Genomic DNA, 17706 nt, shown 5'->3' on the forward strand with positions numbered 1-17706 from the left:
AAACATTTCCAGTACACAGAAAGGGCCGGAATGGGGTGTATACGTAGCTCAGCCCAGACGGAGCAACCCACTGCTGCCTTAACTAGTGAATTCATAAAGATTTAATGTACCTTCCATACCTTCCCATTTGAGAAAGGAGCTGGAGTGATCAGATGTGATGTGTGGGGAGAAGCAGCAGCCCAAAGCATTTCTGTGGCCCTCTCCAATTTCTTGTTTAATATTAATGGGAGCGTTTTATGCTTATGTAAGTTAGATACATGCCAAAGAAATTTGAATCAAGGTCTTAATACTTAACGCAAACATATTCCCTGCTGTTTTGCAAGGTTTAAAAAGGTGATCAAGACTTATTAGGATTAAGGGCTCATTTCAGCTGAATTGATCAGATGGCATTTGGGTGTAATTTAAGCTAAAAATACAGGGAAGGGATAAGCAGATTTTATTTCTATATAAAATTGTCTCCTCCTCTCCCTCTTTCTCTGCCATGCACACATGCGTACAAGTTTGCACTTACCCTGAGCAACATTGCCTGGGTTTGGGCTGTTTTTTGGGTTTTTTTACACTGGGAAAGGTTATTTGGACTGGATCTGCAGTGAAGATAGCAATGCCTTGTTTCTCATCCTGACGTATTCAAACGTGTTCCCTTCCCCTGTCACCTGTGCCTTTTCAGTCTCACGACATGAGGGCTGATTGTCCGGAGCCACATTGCTTGAGCCACGCAGGGACTGATTTAGCTTCCACCATCATCGTCGTTTCACAGTTGCAATCACTGATATTTCTTGGAGTACATACCGAAATGTGTTCAGACAGTGAGAACTAGAGCCGGAACAGGAGGAGAGGGATGCTCTTTGGTGGAACAACATTGCCATCTCATGGTGCAGGTGCATCCCTACAAAGTCTGCAGTGATGCTCCCGTTCACAGCATCCAAGGTCGCAAGCTTCGAGCGCACGTGAGTCACGCTGCAGAAAATCCAGGTAAGTAAGCAAACTTCACAAGTCTGCTCCCAGCCTTAGAGGTGGAGGGACTTTACCAGGATCAGTCTCAAGACAGGCGTTTTGGATGCCCACCAGCAACCTCTCGCTGGTCCCCCTGTGACAGTCCTGCTGCTGTCTCTGTGCCAGCCCCTGCTCTCTCCACTTCAGAGTTCTTCTGTTAATTCTCATTTTCTCAGGCTTCACTAATAATTTCCCATGCGGCACCATATCAAATGCTTTATTGAACTCCAGATAGATTAGATCTACCAAATTTCCCTTGTCTGGAAAACCAATTATCTTATCAAAGGAAGATGTCAGCGCAGTCTGGCACAAACTGCCTTTGGTAAACCTGTGTTGCACTTTATCTCATTTTTCTCAGTGCCTTTAATTAATGTTTCCTTCAGAATTTGTCCTACAATCTCATGTATAACTAAAAGTGGGTTAACACATCCATAGCTGGCTAGCTCATGCTTTTCATTTTCCTTATCTTCCCTTACTTTCCTCATAATCCACTTGCTTGTAGGGGTTGTCAGTGCCATTTGACCTGCAAAAGTCATTAGAAATCTCTGCTCTCCCCTCTGCACATCATGTGCCACTTTTCCCCAAATGGGATGAAGAATTCCCCAAGCCCTCGGGCTTCATCTGGGTCCCCTCCAGGGTCCTGCTTTCAATGCAGATGTGGCAGCTTTCACTCCCCACCTCTTTCTCCAGGTAACTGTCTGCCTTCACTTTCCCATCCACATCACCTTTACCATCAAAACCTAATTATCTGTTTAATTTGGAAGGAATGTTTTGATTACTTTTTAGCTTGGTCTTGCTTTTGCTGGCTAGCTGCCCCCCTTTCTGCCTACATTGATGTATTTCACTAAGGAAACTTTCAATGATCTTCTTTTCCCATTGCATGTGCATGGTCATGCTCAGTCTCTAGCGTTCCCCTGACTTTGAAGGTGTACCTTTCTGTTGTCCTGATGTCTTTGTCCATCCCTGCCATCTCTCCATCCACTCTCTCTAATTTGGAGCTCATAGACTGGTTTGAGTTGGAAGAGACCTTTACAGGTCATCTAGTCCAACACCCCTGCGATAAGCAGGGACATCTTCAACTGGACCAGGTTGCTCAGAGCCCCATCCAACCTGATTTTGAATGTTTCCAAGTATGGGGCATCTACCATCCCTCTGGGCAACCTCTTCCAGTGTTTCACCAGCACCATTGTAAAAAAAATCTTTTCCTTATATCTAGCCTGATTCTGCCCTCTTTCAGTTTAAAACCATTACCCTTTGTCCTATCACTATAGGCCCAATTAAAAAGTCTGTCCCCATCTTTCTTATAAACTCCCTTTAAGATCTGGAGCCTATGTCGGTCTCCCATATGAGCACAAATTTCCAAAGAGTGGGAGCAGAAGACAAGGGATGGCCGCAAATTGTCCATGCAGGATAGATCTTCGTGCTCAGAGACACCTCTGCAACTTCCAAGTAATTGCAAAAATTGTTCTTACCTTTGGGAGAGAAGAGGTCCTCCTCTAAACGCGCCAGTGCAGTGTTGCTCATGGGAAGGTCTCATACCATCTCTGATGTCATGGACACACAAGTGGTCAGCAGAGCTGAAAGCAAGTTCCTTGTGTATTTTAGCCACCAAAATGTAATTCTGATTTTTCTTATCAGATCATGACATGCCATGACTGAAATGAAGGTAACATGGAAGTGAATGGCTTCTCCACACTGTTGCAACAGACCAAGTGTCTGTAACTTGCAGAATTATTCCATATTATTGCAGAGGGAAATCCTGAATTCTGCACAGAGATATGCTGAGTTTATTACAGTGTGGCAGTGGAGTGAGCTGTTGTCACACTGGGGCTGTAAGTTTAAATTTTGCTTAATATTTTTAATAGATGTCCCCTCCAGCTATCAATGGGTTCTTGCTCAGGTAGGCTGGGGAACTGAAGATGCTCACAGTGATCATCTTTGCCATTGTGCATGCCTAAAAAGCCCTGCAAAGTGCAGCCTTCCCAGCAGTCTGCTAGTTTTGTTTTGGCAGATGCTCAACCAAATGTTGCCTTTTGGCACGGTGGGATCCCAACTTTTTTAAATCCATCCTGTTGGACTCATGTCAAAATATGCTGACAGATAGATTGGGACTCTTGGAAATTCTTGTGTTTTTCTAGTTTTCTATATCAGAGTGCTGTGGCAGCTCTCTGGATGAGAGCACCATGATCACATGAGAAGGGAGGTCAGGACGGCGCTGGGGCTTGCTGATCACAATGGGGGAGAAATAACTGGGGTGAAGAAGGACTCATTACTTCCACCACAAACCTTCCTGTGATGGCAGGGGAGACTGGGCCATGCCAGCACAGTCACTGGAGTGCCTCCCAGACAGCTCTGCAGCCCCTTCTGCCTTTTTTCCATTCCCCAGGCTGTCAACTCGCTGGAGGAAAGCCATCTATCACAGCTCATCCAGTCAATCCACTCGTTACCTAGATGTAGCTTACAAGTGCACAATTTATGGTCAGTTGGTCCCTCTCTCCTGCTCTTTGTCAACACACGGCATTTTGTGGACAAGCTGGTGAGAATAAAGGCTGCGCTAGGGAACGTGCCCAGGCGCAGGGAAAGACCAGCCTCCAAAGTACACAAGCCAAGGAGGCACACGGGGGCCATGGGAACAAACGGGCTCGCAGGTGCGGATAAGGGCTTGGAAGCAAGCAGCCTTGCCGTCCCCCTTCGCAATCTTCAGATCAGGAAGTCATTGTGCTGAGATTTGTTTTCCTTTCCTTCCTCTGTACATAGGATAAAGCAGGCAGAAAGCGTGAAGCTGTTATTAGAGGCAGCACTCCAAGAAATCAAGAAAAATTTCACAGAAGCATGAGTCATGCCCCAAACTAAATATACCTGAAAAAAACTGGTAGTGTTATACACAACCTTATAATGACTTTATTCCTGTGGTGATCGTTGCTGCTGTTCTGGTTAATACCTTTCTCACTTCAAAAAACCTAACACAACCCTGTAGCAACATCTACAGAAATATTATTTGCTTGTATTATTCTTTAGGTGGTTCCTGTGCTGGAGGCAGTAAGTAGTTACAATCACTCAGTACATAATAGAGAAATTCATTCCAATAACAACAACAACATTTATTATTTTTGAAATATGAATCTGATGAATTCATGAATATAGAAAGCTCTTGTTGCTGGCTTTTCACAAAACGGTAATAAAATCAAGCATGATTCTTTGATAGACTTTTTTCTGTAGGTTTCTAATGCACTTACTCCAGACGTGCACCCATCACTGCTTAGCGCCGAACTGCTTGCCCTGCTCTGTGTCTGGATCCACATTCTCGCAATGACAACATGGGACCAGGCGTGCCTGCTCGCCCCGGGGTGCAGGCAGCGTTTTCCCTCTGGTGTTACCCAGGGGATGGCATCAGCTGCTCCGTCCCCATTGAGCAGGGCACAGGGAGGGCAGGGATCAAGGTGGGGCAGACCAGCCCGCTCAGGGCACTGTGCTAACAGAGCATTTACAAATGTTTGTCGTGTTACAAAAATGCTTTTTCTTAGAGGCGAAGCAACCACTTGTCTGGAGTTTTACCATTTTTCAGTGTTTCTCTTCTTGAGGGGCTGGGAGCTGTGTGGGGTCCAGCAAAGCCAGGCTTGCAGCAGTGGGTCAGACCTGGGTGGATTTGCTCTGGATCACCCTGCTCACGTGTGAACAGCCCGCAGACCGGTGATGGGCTCTCCTTTGAGGCGCGGGTTTGCCTTGCAGGGACTGAATCCTGGTGGCTGAAATATAATCTGTGGCATGTAAACTGGTAGCTTACACTGGCTCTGGTCAGAGGAAACAGAGCTGTTCCTAGGAGGAGGAGACTTTTAGAAAATGGTTTTGGCAAGTGAGGCTGCCGAGGTCTAATGGTATTTGCACTCTGATATACCAGCACAAAAAGCCTTCATGAGCTAAAGGCAGATTTAGCAGCACTCCCAGTTAGCCATCTCCCTCTGTACTATACTGACAACAGCAACTCTTCAGTTAACAACCCCTTGTAAAAAAATGAAGGCTGTCCAATGCAGAAACACTTAAAATCAGTTAGTTCCCCGAAGTCCTGATATGACGATGTGTAAATTAATATCACAAAAGCTCACTAAATTAAACCAGAGGAAGGCTATAATACTGCATGTGTGTTTGCAGGGAGTGATGGTATCACAGGCTGAGAAGCTGCAAAAAGCTTCAAGTAAAATTAGGCATATAAAAGTAAACTCTTCTCATATTGCAGATATGGTGGCTGCCTTTTCAGTCCTTAAACATGCTTTATCTCTAAAGCTGTTACGGACGTTGCAAGTGTTAGAAACACAAACATGGAAGCCTGTTGTGGTTTAACCTCAGCTGGCAACTCAGCCCCACAGAGATGCTTGTTCACACACCCCCGCTTGGATGGGGGAGAGAATTGAAGGAGTAAAAATGAGAAAACCCGTGGGCTCAGATAAAGATAGTTTAATAGGTAAAGCAAAAGCCACACACGCAAGCAAAGCAAAACAAGGAATTCGTTGCCCACTTCCCATGGGCAGGCAGGTGCTCAGCCATCGCCAGCAGGGCTCCGTCACGCGTCATGGTTTCGTGGGAAGACAAACGCCATCACTCTGAACGTCCCCCCTTCCTTCTTCTTCTCCCAGCTTTATATGCTGAGCATGGCATCGTATGGTATGGGGTACCCCTCGGGTCAGCGGGGCTCAGCTGTCCCAGCTGTGTCCTCTCCCAGCTGCCCCAGCCTGCTCGCTGTGGGGTGGTGTGAGGGGCAGAAGCCTTGGCTCTGTGCAAGCACTGCTTATCAAGAATAAGAACATCCCTGGCTGATAAACACTGTTTTCAGCACAAATCCAAACCGTAGCCCCATACCAGCTACTATGAAGAAATTTAACTTCCCAGCACAAACCAGCACAAAACCTTTAAGCACAAGTATATTGTTTTGCAATTGCTTGTAATTTGGCACAATTCAGCTCCTTGCTCTCCTTCCTCTGACATTTTTTCCTCCATCCATTAGTGCCTATGGCCCTGCCTTCCTCTGAATTGACTGACAAGCTTGCCTTTGAGAGATGTGGCTCTGGGTCCCCATACCACAAAGTGATATGAGCTTCACTTCTTTTCTGTCAGTATGCATGTAAGATGTAAGCGGTTTGCTGTTTCCCAAGCAACAACTATTGATTTTTTGTAAATAATTAAGAAAGCATTGTTTTATAACTTCCCCGTTGCTCAAAAGGATCAGACGAGTTTTCTACCATATCAACTTAATTCTAAAACAGACATAAGCTATCAGTAAATACCAAAAGCTATACATGCTGGCAGTTAACAAGAGCAAGTAGGATGCCTAAAGGGATTAGTCTATGAAGGGAGCAAGTCCAGGCACGTTTCTTGCCATATTTGTAAACGTTCAGGCTGCTCTTCCAGAGCTCTTATTCAAAACTGAGCACCATGGGTACAGGAACGGTTTGCTCACCTTGTCTTGGTTCTTACAAGGCCATAGCTGGCTACTGCATCCAGCTTTGGGCCCCCAGGATAAGAAAGACAATGGAAAACTAGGAAAGGTATAGTGGTGGGCCACCAGGATGGTTATGGAAGGCCACCAAGAAGGTTACAGAGGATGTACAAGGAGAGGCCAAGGGAGCTACATGTGCTCAACCCAGAACAGAGGTCAAGGGGGTCTAGCTGCTGTCTCTCCCTATTTAAGAGTTTCTAGGGAAGGCTGAGCCAAACCGTTCTTGGAAGTGCACAGCAAAACCGTGAAAGGTGATGGTGAAAGGCAGGGCTGAGCACAGGGCAATGACCACAGCTCCTGAACGACGGGCACCTGGGTTTAATTGCTGTAACTTCTTGAGATGGTTGTCCGATGGGCTGAAACTTCCTAGAAAGAGGTCTTTGGAGTTCCTTTGGCAAACAACATCAGTTGGGTCATTTGGGACAAATGTCTGTTTTTCAGAAGGGAGATAAGGGAAGTGAGAGCAGGTGATAAGCCCCAAGGAACTTATCTAACCCCTGTGCTTGGCGGTGGTCACAGGCACAGACCTGAGCCGACCTTTGGTAAGGTTTAGAAAATGAGATGGTTTTTGATACTATTTAATAACCTGGTTTAGGTGATGCTGAGAGTATGTACAGAAATATAATAATGTGTTCTCCTTCTAGGTGAACACCAGTGCCTTCACGGCGTGCTTGCCTTCATGGCTTCTCTTCTGAATCGGTGAGAAATCATCCTTTTGAATGTTACTGGGGCCAAATCCAGACCAGCAACTGCTTGGGCTCATGGAGAGCAGTGCTCCACCTTTGCTGGAGTATCCTCAAGCAGCCACGTCAATGCACTTCCATTTCTGGAGGAGATCTCCAGAGCAGGTATGTTCATCCTTTCACGGAGCAAAACTGAAGCAGATTCCCAAGCTCAGGAATAAAATGAACCTCATCTCTGAGTGGAGCAAGGGTGATTTTGTAGGATTACTGTCTCTCAGGTTATTCAGGATAAAGAGAAATCTCCACAGGGTCTCTGCTATGGAGAAGATGAAGGCTTGGGTGGGCTCTAGAGCAGAAAGCCAGGCTGTCCCAGTAAGCACTGTTCCTGCTCCAGAGTGTCAGGCAAAACAGTTGGACATTTGCAGCCCAAACCACTGGATGTGCCACTGGAAGTGGCTGACATTGCATGTGAACCAAACCTGAGCAGGCAGACCATAGGCCAGAGCTGGTGCAACATTTTCCCTGCAGCCGTGATGAGTCTTCTGTGGTATACAAGGCTGAAATGTCCCTCTGCACTTGTTCGATGTGCAGCAGTGTGGACAGGTGATGGGAAAACATGACTTTGTCACTAGTCACCTTGCTAGGAACTGGGGCCTCACTCTGCTGCAAATTGCTTACGTGACACAGGGGTGTGATTTTTGCCTCCCTTGGCCATGCCACCAAGCCCTTGGGGATGCAGAGGCACCTGGCACAGGCTCTGCCTGCAGACTCCCATTTTTCTGGCTTCCCATGCAGCAAAGCAGAAGATGGCAATGCAGAACAGCACCAGGATTTTGGCTCCTTCCTGTATTTATTTTTTTTTGGGGGGGTGGTGGTGGTGTGTGAAGCACACAGCCATCTCTGTCCAAGTAACCTGAAGTGCCCCATTCACCAGCACAGCCCCCAGTTCCACACAGACCAAGCTCACCAGTGCGTGTGAGCCTGCTTGTCATCCCCCCGCTGCCTTTTTCAGCAGGTGTTTGGGGACCCAGACTCGCTGGGTTGGCAGGGCACTGGCGAGGCCATGGCAGTGGCATCTGCGCATCGTGCCATAGAGCAGGAGCATGAGGCAGAGTCCTGGTGAGATGCTGGCAGCCCACAGCATCCGGGTCGGGGGCTGGGAGGGTATAAAGAGGTTTGCCTCAGTTCATCTGACATATTAAGCGAAAGGATGAGTCCAGCCCTCAAAAGCATGTTTCTGAGGCAAAGATGCTCATTTGGGAGATCAGAGCCCAGCCAAACCCTGGAGCTCTTCCTGTAGAGGTGCAGGGGTAGACAGAAGAATCCCCTAAGATAAATAACCCCATTTCTGCCTTCAAGTGAATGCTCCCCACAGCAGCCAGGGCTGCGGGCAGCCTGTATTCATGCACAGCCCTCTCACTTTCTGCCGCACATTGAGCCTGTGCATTTTGGCTCACAGTTTCATCTCCCCTGTATGCTGGTGGTAAGGCTGCTCCAGGCTGTAACTTTACACAGCCCCTTCTGCAAGAATGAGTTGCATTGAAAATTCTCCTGACTCCAGGACAGGGGCGTCAATAGCACATCAAGGCAATGGGGGGAGCTGGGGCAGGAGAGGGATGTGCGAGACAAAAGCTAGGCTGAAACTTTTAATAACATCTGCCAGCTGCTCCTGTATGATCCCCTGTATCAATGAATCCTCTAGGCTTAGCAGACACTATGTACGTGCACTAGGAAGGCATGGATGGATGGACGGATGGACAGATGGACAGATGGATGGATGGATGGATGGATGGATGGATGGATGGATGAATGGACGGATGGATGGATGGATGGATGGATGGATGGACGGACGGATAGATGGACGGATGGATGGATGGAAAGACGTGTTCATTCCTGGAGGAGGTCCCAGCTTTGGAGCTGGACACTGGCCATCCTATTTCCTTGCAGGTCAGACTGCAAACAATGGACTTGAGCGAGTGTTTGCCACAGGAGAGCGTTTCTCAGAGAGGTGTGTCAGGGCATGGGGGCTCCTCACTTACATCATTGCCCAAGGGACGTGTTTGGAATTGCAGCCCTCCTGGTGCGTTCACCCAGGGCGCTATCTGCTGATTAAGCTGACTATCTCGATAGCTTTCCGTGGGGACTGTTTGCTCTGCCTGGCTGTGGCAACTTTAGCTGCTCTTGCATCCTCCGCCAGCTCTATGCAGCAGGAAACACGTCCACAGGAGTGCAAACAGCCAGGGGCAAGTCCTTTGCACCCTGCCACAGGGCACAGCAGGAGCCTGAGCTGGCAAGGAGCAAACGGGCACTGCCATATTCAGTGGCTAAGAGCAAGCAGGCTGGCTTTTTGGTGCCATCACAAGCTGCGGGGAGGATGAGCTGAGCGCTTTTTGGTGGCTTTTAAGTACTAAGTGGCTGCTGTTAGTGGAGAGAAGTGTTTTTCTGAGGGGCAAATGAGTGTTTTTGCCATGCTTGCATGTGCACAACATGTGGGGCTGCCAGCACTCGTCGGTTGGATGGTAAATCTGGATATATAGCCTTGCCAAAAATCAGGAGAAGGGAAAAAGAGCAGGAGGGAAGCTGCAAAGAGCCTGATTGCTATGGGTGACTGGGAGCCAAGGGCTGCATCTGGTCTTCTCCTCGCAGAGGCTGAGCAGCACTCATCCAGCACAGGTCAGGGTTGCAGGAGGGATATGCTGGGGAGTTCTCTGCAGCACTATAGCTCCACCTCTCCCTTACAAATCCTGCTATCCCAGCACAGGATGGGCACAGAAGTTCATACCCCTTAGACCCCAGGGCCAGGAAAGCTCTGGGGGATCCTTCCAACCTTAGGTGGGTCATCCCAATCCTGGGGGCACCTGATGGTGCTCCTGTACCCCTCAAGGCATCCGCCTGTGGACAGGTTGTAGGGACAAGCAGAGCCTCTGACGGATCAGCAAACCTCCCCACCTGCCTGATCTCTAATGAGGAGCTGGGCAGGCATCTGAGCTTGTCAGGCAGCCAGTTCAGGATGTGTTGTGTTATTTGGGATGTGTTTGTGTAGGAGGCCCTGTTGTTGCCTTCCTTGAAAGTATTCAGAGCATCAGTGCCACCCCAGCAAAGTCGTTAGTTGCTGTAAGGCAGAGAACGGTAGTTTCCATAAGCACAGTTCTAGATACAAAGAGAAAAGGCTTAATATGCTGCAAACCACCCCAAAAAGGTGATATCAGTCTGCCTTTTGGCACCCACTTTGCTCAGTTCTACCTGTCTCTTGTGACCCTGGCAGAGCGGTGCAGCTCACATTTGGCTGCCCAAAGGACCTCGCACTGCGTGCTCCTGTGTGCCTGCACCTTTGGAAACGCAGCCCTAGCTCCTTGCTCAGCCTTATCTCAGCGCAACAAGAATGCAAACACCAGAGCTGGTGGAGAGCGAGCCATGAGGCTGCTCCAAGCCCCAGCAGAAGATAGTGGAGAGGCAGCGCAGCTCCGCTGGCACAGGCAAGGGGCTCTCCACCGGCTGTGGATACCTTCCAGCGTGGTTCGGCTTGGCTTTGCTTCCCAACAGATTGCACGCTTTCCCTGCTTTTTACAGCCAAGAGGTCAGTTTTGCTTTATCTTTAAAAATGTCAGGTTGTAGAATCAGAAAGTGGATGAGAAGCCATGTGGTAAGAAGCCACTTCTTTGTATGTGTTGCTGGAGGTCGGAATGGCTGCATTAATTACAGTCTGCAATGAATACTATATATTCTTCTACAGGCTTTCCATTTGAAAGAGGTTTCCAAATGTGCCTGGTGTTAAATCTGTAAGGAAGTTGGCTTTGAAGTGCACGCACGTGCGCTAACTTGATTGGAGTTGTAATTTACTCGACCAGATTCTGTAAAGATGTCAAAATAAATCAGCGTAGGTTCAAGCGATGCTGCATGTGTTACAAACAGGGACTGCCTTGGGGTTATTCCCTGCCAGTCATCCAGTTGGATGGGTGCAGACCCAAAGGCAAACCCCACCAGTTCTTGGAGGAAAGCCGCAGTGCTGGGGATTGGCAAGAGGATGGGAGTCTCTCTTATGAATCCCAAGGGATGCCCAGGAGCCATGGGAATGAGGTTTCAGTGACAGTGGAGTTTGGTGTTGCCATAGGACTCTGATCTGTGCATTATTTACCAGTGGTGCGTAAACTGTAGTTCTTGTTGCAGGTGACTGGCTTCAGGTAGTCTAAAACTCAAATCAAATTTAAACTGAAGGGCTGTGCAAACTAAAAGCTGCAGGCGCTGTTATTTTTTTATTTAAAAAAAAATCCTTTGGGCAAATGAGGAGGAGACTTAGTCTCCGTGCAAGGTGAAGCCATGTCCCAAGTCCCTGTGAGTCGAAGACCCCGGGGGAGCATCCCTTTGGCTGGGCTGCTGCAGGGACCCCAGCATCTGCGGGGCCAGGCTGTGAGGTGCTGGGGGTGCGTGTGGCTGGAAGCGCCCCGGCGGGCTGATTTACTCCTTTCAGTGGCATTTACTGAAAAATCCTGCTGTACCTTCCTGCTGCACGTGTCTCACAGACACCTCGGAGGAATTATCACACAGCAGTAACAGCACTGTAGTGTGCTGACATTCGTAGTAATCTCTCTTGTAGTCTCCCACCCGTTTTCATCCTGCACTTGAAATACTGAAATTGCCCCGAGAAAAGAAATATCTTTACAAGATGGGCCATCAAGCCAGCATGCCGTCTGCTGCATCCAGAAAAGCAACCCACTCAGCAGGGTAATCTATTCAATGGCTGGGATTTATTTTTAACATTCAGTTCTGCAGTCCTTTTAACTTGAGCAGGGAAGTGAACATTTTGATAACAGCAGCCTCCAGGTCAAATGTGATGAGAATTCATAACTCGCCACATAGGGGTTTTGGAAAACCAACCAAGCAAAACAATTTCCCAGAATGAGACGATGAAGATTCGTGTTCCTCTTCACAATGTCGTACACAGAGCCAGTATCTGTTGGAGTGTCTACTTATTCTCTCCCCACAATTTGCAAATAAAATGCCTCCCAGACTATTTTAAATTTGAACAACTATTGAGAGCACGGCTTTGCTAGGCTGCTCATAAAGACCTGAGACGTCGGATCTTTAGGCCATCAAAGAAGAAATATTAATCCGGTAATGGGAATGTCCTGATGGTCCCATTTCTAATCAAAGCAAAGCCTGGGTTTTCTGCTTCAAGCAAACATTGCCAAGAGAGTGGCATCAAGATTTAAGAATTGCAAAGAAGGGAGAGAGGGAGCTCCCATCCCTGGACTGCACCGGAGCAGCAGCACAGAATCAGCAGCAATTTAGGTCAGAGCTGGGACTGGGGGGGGGGAAAATAAGTCTGATAATCTGGCCAAGGACTGGCGAGGGAGCTGCTGGGGGGCAAGTTTTCCTTTCTGTTTTATTTTCAAATGGCTGGAGTAAGTCGGAAGCATGTGTCTGAGAAAGAGGCAGAAGGGGAACATGGAAGGAAATTTTGTAGTTCAGGTAATGGAGTTTATTTTAATCTCTCTGCTGCTGGTGTTTCCTGAGGCTTGTCATGCTGGGCTCAGCAGAAGGCATTCATGCTGCACCTGAACGTCGCGGGGGCTGCGGCACTCTGCAGCATCGGCTGCCTTGTCGGCAGGCTGGGGGACAGGTCATTTCCAAACTCCTTCTATTTGCTCTTTGTTCCCCATCTTCTGTCCAAATCCGATATCCGCAGGGAGGGCCCTGCACAGGGTGCTGCCTCTCACAGCGGGGGCTCCTCTGCAGAGTGCTGGGGCAAGGAGAGAAAGTGGGAAAATGACAGGAAAAACAGTAATACTAACACAGCAGCATCCCCTCCTCTGTAGGCTGCTTTGTCCAGCAGATCGTACCCACAGCCACACTGGTGCCCGGTGGCTGTAGCACTGTCACCTGATTCACCCTGGCATCTTCTCCCATGCTGTTGTGGGGACCCAGGGGGCAATGAGAAACTGTGCAGTAGCAACGGCAAAGAAGAAAATCTGCTATGCAGCATGGAAAGCTGTGCTGATGGGAACAGTCATTGCTTTAATATTTAATTTGATGAGATCTAGCTCCAAGAAATGGTTCAGGAGCTGCCACAGCTTCAAGCACGTGCTCAGCGCTTGCAGGGGAATTTCCACGGGGTTTGCTGTGCTGCAGACTTATCTATATTCTGGCTGGGTGACATGGTAATGCATCTCATTAATTATCTGAGCACACAGAGCTGTGTTTCCTCCCATTCCCTTTAATTAAACAAGCTTTAAACACTTCCAGGGGTCACCTGGACATTTGGTTGTCATTCAGAGTGTCTCCCCTCTGTTGGACCCTAGCTCATGATCTCTGCAGAGCAAATGTGGGCTGCTCAGAGGCAGCCGGGTGGCGTTTCAGGAGGGAATTTCCTTGCGTCAGGAGTCTGTCAAACAGTGCAATGCTGATAAGATTCAATCCTGCCTCTCACTGGCAGGAACTCTCCAGTGCTGTACAGGCTTGTGTTGAGGTGAGACCAGGAACGAGGAGCTAGGCCAGGCTGATGTAGGCATGAGATGGGTCTCACCTAAAACCTCTCCCTTTTTTGTCCTTTTAGGTGGATCCCATTGGCCCAAAACTGTTTCTGAGACTGAGATTCAGCTTGCAGCAGAGCCAGTTTTCCTCCGTGTACCAGTCTCCTGCCTTCAGAAATCCCTTTGCATGCTCTAGACATTTTGGGTGTCTTCACTGGGGAGCTGGGCTTTAAGGGAGCATGATTGCCACCATGACGGCAAACAAGCAAGATAGAAATGTGGATTTGTCAGAACTATAATCCAGGTACGTCCTAGTTCCTTGCTTGTACAAAACCATCTGCTTTCTATCCTTGCATCTGCCTCTCTCTGGGTCTTCTGCAGCCACATCCCTTTAGGGAGTCCCTCATGGCCTTCAGGGTTGAAGTGTGAGCAGAAGGGTCAGACTGGGAAAAAGACTTTGGTGCCTATGTGCCAATGTTTTAGCTTTGGCCAACACATCCCAAACTGTAATCATGATGTTCCCTTCACTGACACTTACAGTCCCCTTGGTCACCTAATTCCACTGCACATTTTGCTCCTCTGATCCCCTGGACTTCTCCTGCAAGTAGACGAGCAGTTGGCATGATGCTGCAGGGATTGGGAAGTCTGCTACACCAGCCTGCCCCAGGGATGGGCTTGAGGGTCCTTGCCTTGGCATGGGGTGAGGTGATCCTTCTCACCTTGCTCTCCCTGCTCTCTTCCTTCGTCCTTCCCTCTCTGCCAACCCAATGACTGCATAGCTGTGCCATGAGACATAGCTGCATGTCCCTCCTCCAAGACTTCTCCTGGCCCTCCCTGCCTGGCTGGGGGTGAGGAGGTGGGACCCCAGCACTTCACCCCACAGGGCAGAGCCCTCTGTACTGTGACGCATCTCACCACACTTGTCCTTGGGAAAAGGCATGAGCTTCACCAAACTGCCTTCATGCTACGCTGTCCAAAGCCATGTCCTACCATTTCCCAGTCCTGCTAAGTAATAACACTGGCATGTATTTTTGCTGTTCCTTGTCTCTCCTTAGCATCCATGTCTGAGGCATGACCCCAAAGGCCAGGGAAGCAAGAATGTTGAAGAAAATGCAGATATGCCTCTGCTTCTTCTTTATCTCGGGCATTTTGTACGAGATCTCACTGCTGTCCAGCTGGTCCTTCTCCCCTATGCCTATGTCCAAGCACTTCTTGACACCTGAGCAGGTCTTGAACCTCGGCAAAAGCATCATTTTTCTGGAGACAACAGAGCGCCTGGAGCCACCCCCACTGGTGTCCTGCTCCGTGGAGTCTGCCGCCAGGATTTATGAGGACCGGCCCATCATCCTTTTCATGAAGGGACTTGCAAACGACACAGCACTGGACTTCAATTCCAGCTATGCAGCCTTCTCGCTTTTGTCTTCTATGAAGAATGTCTTCATTTTTCCTCTCCAGATGGAAGCTGTCTTTCAGGAGACCCCTCTGTTCCAGTGGTACAACGAGGTAATCATTATAATAGGGCGAAAAATCGGGAAATGGGAAAATAGTTATAAATAGAGGGGGGAAGAGTCTGAAGTAAGGTTAGAATGAAAGGAGGAATGCAGGACTGACTATGCAAAATCAGTCACTTTTATTTTTTAGTTCAGAATAGATGAATTTTGGCCATATTTTGCAGTGTGGTCGTCTATCTGTTTGTTGAACACATTTATCAGCATTTTTCCTCCTATCTGGAGAATCAGATTTTTTGGCAAACAAAACGTTGGTAAAAATAGATTGCATACGTGTTTTGATAAAACATCACTTAATAATCTTTCTCAACAGAAGCTGGCTGAACAAAATGTGCTGCCTGAGTGCTTGTCAATGCTGCCATGCACTGACAGAGCCCCTAGTAGATATGAAGTGGGAGAGATTTCAGTTTTTGTAATAGCAATGTGCAAAACTAAGGTGGGACCTTGTGAGCTCCACCCTGGAAAGAAGTTCCTGGCAAACAGCTTGTGAAGTAGCTTTTGTCAAATTAATTTGGCTCCATCTCTGTGCAGGGCAGGCATTTTTCTTCCAAATTCTTGCTTCTCCCTGCAAAAACTTACTCCAAATACCAACAGTTCAAATGAAAACTCTCCAGCCTGTTTCAGAGAGCTCGGAGTGATCAAGGAGTGTGTTAAGTTGGTTGTGTCCAACAGAAATAGCAGGCAATGATTCATGGTATCATTGATTTAACATTGTAGGTTCCATCAAAACACCTGTGAAATGTTCCTGCACTCATTTGTATTAACGAAGCATTGCTCTGCACTGCTCCCTTATCTTGCTCCAATAAAATTCAATAGCTGGAGGGAGGAAGAAAAGGCGGTCAGTGACATTTGCAGGTGTGCAGGTGCAGTTTTATGGTGCCATTTGCAGCCCAATGGATGGATGTGGTCCGTTCTCTGCCGGTGGCATCACTGTCTCACCTTTCTGACTCTGCAGGTGGTCCCGGAGCAGGAGAAGAACTGGGTCCATGTCAGCTCTGACGCAAGCAGACTGGCGCTCATTTGGAAGTATGGAGGTATCTACATGGACACCGATGTCATCTCCATCAGGCCCATCCCTGAGGAAAGCTTCCTAGCAGCACAGAAGTCACGGTTCTCCAGCAACGGGATCTTTGGCTTCCCAGCCCACCACAAATTTATTTGGGACTGCATGGAGAACTTTGTTCTCAAGTACAATGGGTACATCTGGGGGAACCAGGGGCCCTTTTTAATGACAAGGATGCTCAAAACCATCTGCAATCTCACAGATTTCAAAGGCAGCGAGGACCACAGCTGCCAGAATATTTCCTTCCTCAATCCCCAGCGTTTCTACCCCATACCATACCCAGCCTGGGGCCGGTACTATGAGGTGTGGGACAAAAGCCCCAATTTCAACCACTCCTATGCGCTGCACTTGTGGAACTTCATGAACCGCAACCGGAAAACTGTGGTCGCGGGCAGCAACACGCTGGCTGAAAAACTGTACAAAACCTACTGCCCCACCACCTACAAGGACCTGATCCAAAATGCAAAGCTGAAAGATTTCACATACTCTGAGGACGCTGCATGACATGGTGTAAGGAGGAGGGGGGTGATCTTTCCAGCCCTCCCCGTCCTGGGGCCAAAACACAATCACCACTCGTGTCAGCAGCTGGCTTTGTAGGAGAAAGACAGACCTTTTGATAACCACCATCCCTACTCCTTTGGGAGGATAAGAGGCTTGTGCAACATTGTGGTGGCTGTCCATCGGGTGTAGCCTCCCACGACGCTAAGGACACCTTTGCCTCAGTTCTGTTTCCTTATAGCTGCTCCTGAACCAAACCTTCCTGCATCAAATGGACTTACAGGCTTTACTAGGGAGCTTTTCCAAGGGAAAAGTTCCTAAAGAGATGTGGGGCCTCCTGGGGGGAATTTTGTCTCTGCACCTCTTGGCGCTATTGGCAGCTACCCGTGCCAGAAGAGTTGCAAACAAAATGGGCTTTGGACAGTGTTGAAGCCTCTGAGGCAAGTGTAATGCGAATGTACAGCAAAGGATGGATGACAGTAATTGCTAATGAAAAGAAGCCCAAACTGTCTCTTTATTAATCTGTGTTTTTCTCACACAAACTTTACACCCTACGTTTTTGAGAGGGACCTTACCTGTGCAAGGGAAAATAAAACGCTTAATAAACCACCACTCCTCTGAGCTTGCTTGCTTTCCCCTGTGCGCCTCTGGAAAATGAGTTACATTTTTCAAATGTTTGTGCTCACGCACCTTTACATTGGCTTCTCCTCGGAAGGGACCGCGCTGTGCCACCCCCTGCGGTCGGCTCTGGCTGCAGAGTCACATCTGCCCCTGGGAAGGAGATGCTGAGGCACCGAGAAAGGATAAGGATGGCTCTGCTGGGCTCCCAAATCCCTTCGAAATAGATGGAGTTCAGCTGCTGATATGGAGAAATACTGTGAAATGGGGACAATGGACATCGATTGTGATTGTATATGTCTGCTCAAGGAATGTGGGTATGGTGACTGGTCATGGGTGTGGTGTATGGTCACATAGTCACACAGCTTTGAGGAGACACCTG

At 48.3% G+C, this 17706-nt stretch overlaps 1 protein-coding gene across 1 annotated transcript; it reads left to right on the forward strand.

Moving 5' to 3' along the window:
* The first annotated feature begins 869 nt into the window (after nucleotides 1-869).
* Nucleotides 870-16985, forward strand: A4GNT (alpha-1,4-N-acetylglucosaminyltransferase). Its single transcript, XM_056359124.1, is given in 5 exon segments — nucleotides 870-972; nucleotides 13721-13941; nucleotides 14693-14727; nucleotides 14729-15140; nucleotides 16101-16985. Coding segments are annotated over 5 exon segments (1383 nt in total). The 3' UTR covers nucleotides 16713-16985.
* The last annotated feature ends 721 nt before the right edge of the window (nucleotides 16986-17706 follow it).

Source organism: Falco biarmicus, chromosome 13 (assembly GCF_023638135.1).
Source record: "Falco biarmicus isolate bFalBia1 chromosome 13, bFalBia1.pri, whole genome shotgun sequence".
In the NCBI taxonomy this organism is placed as follows: domain Eukaryota; kingdom Metazoa; phylum Chordata; class Aves; order Falconiformes; family Falconidae; genus Falco; species Falco biarmicus.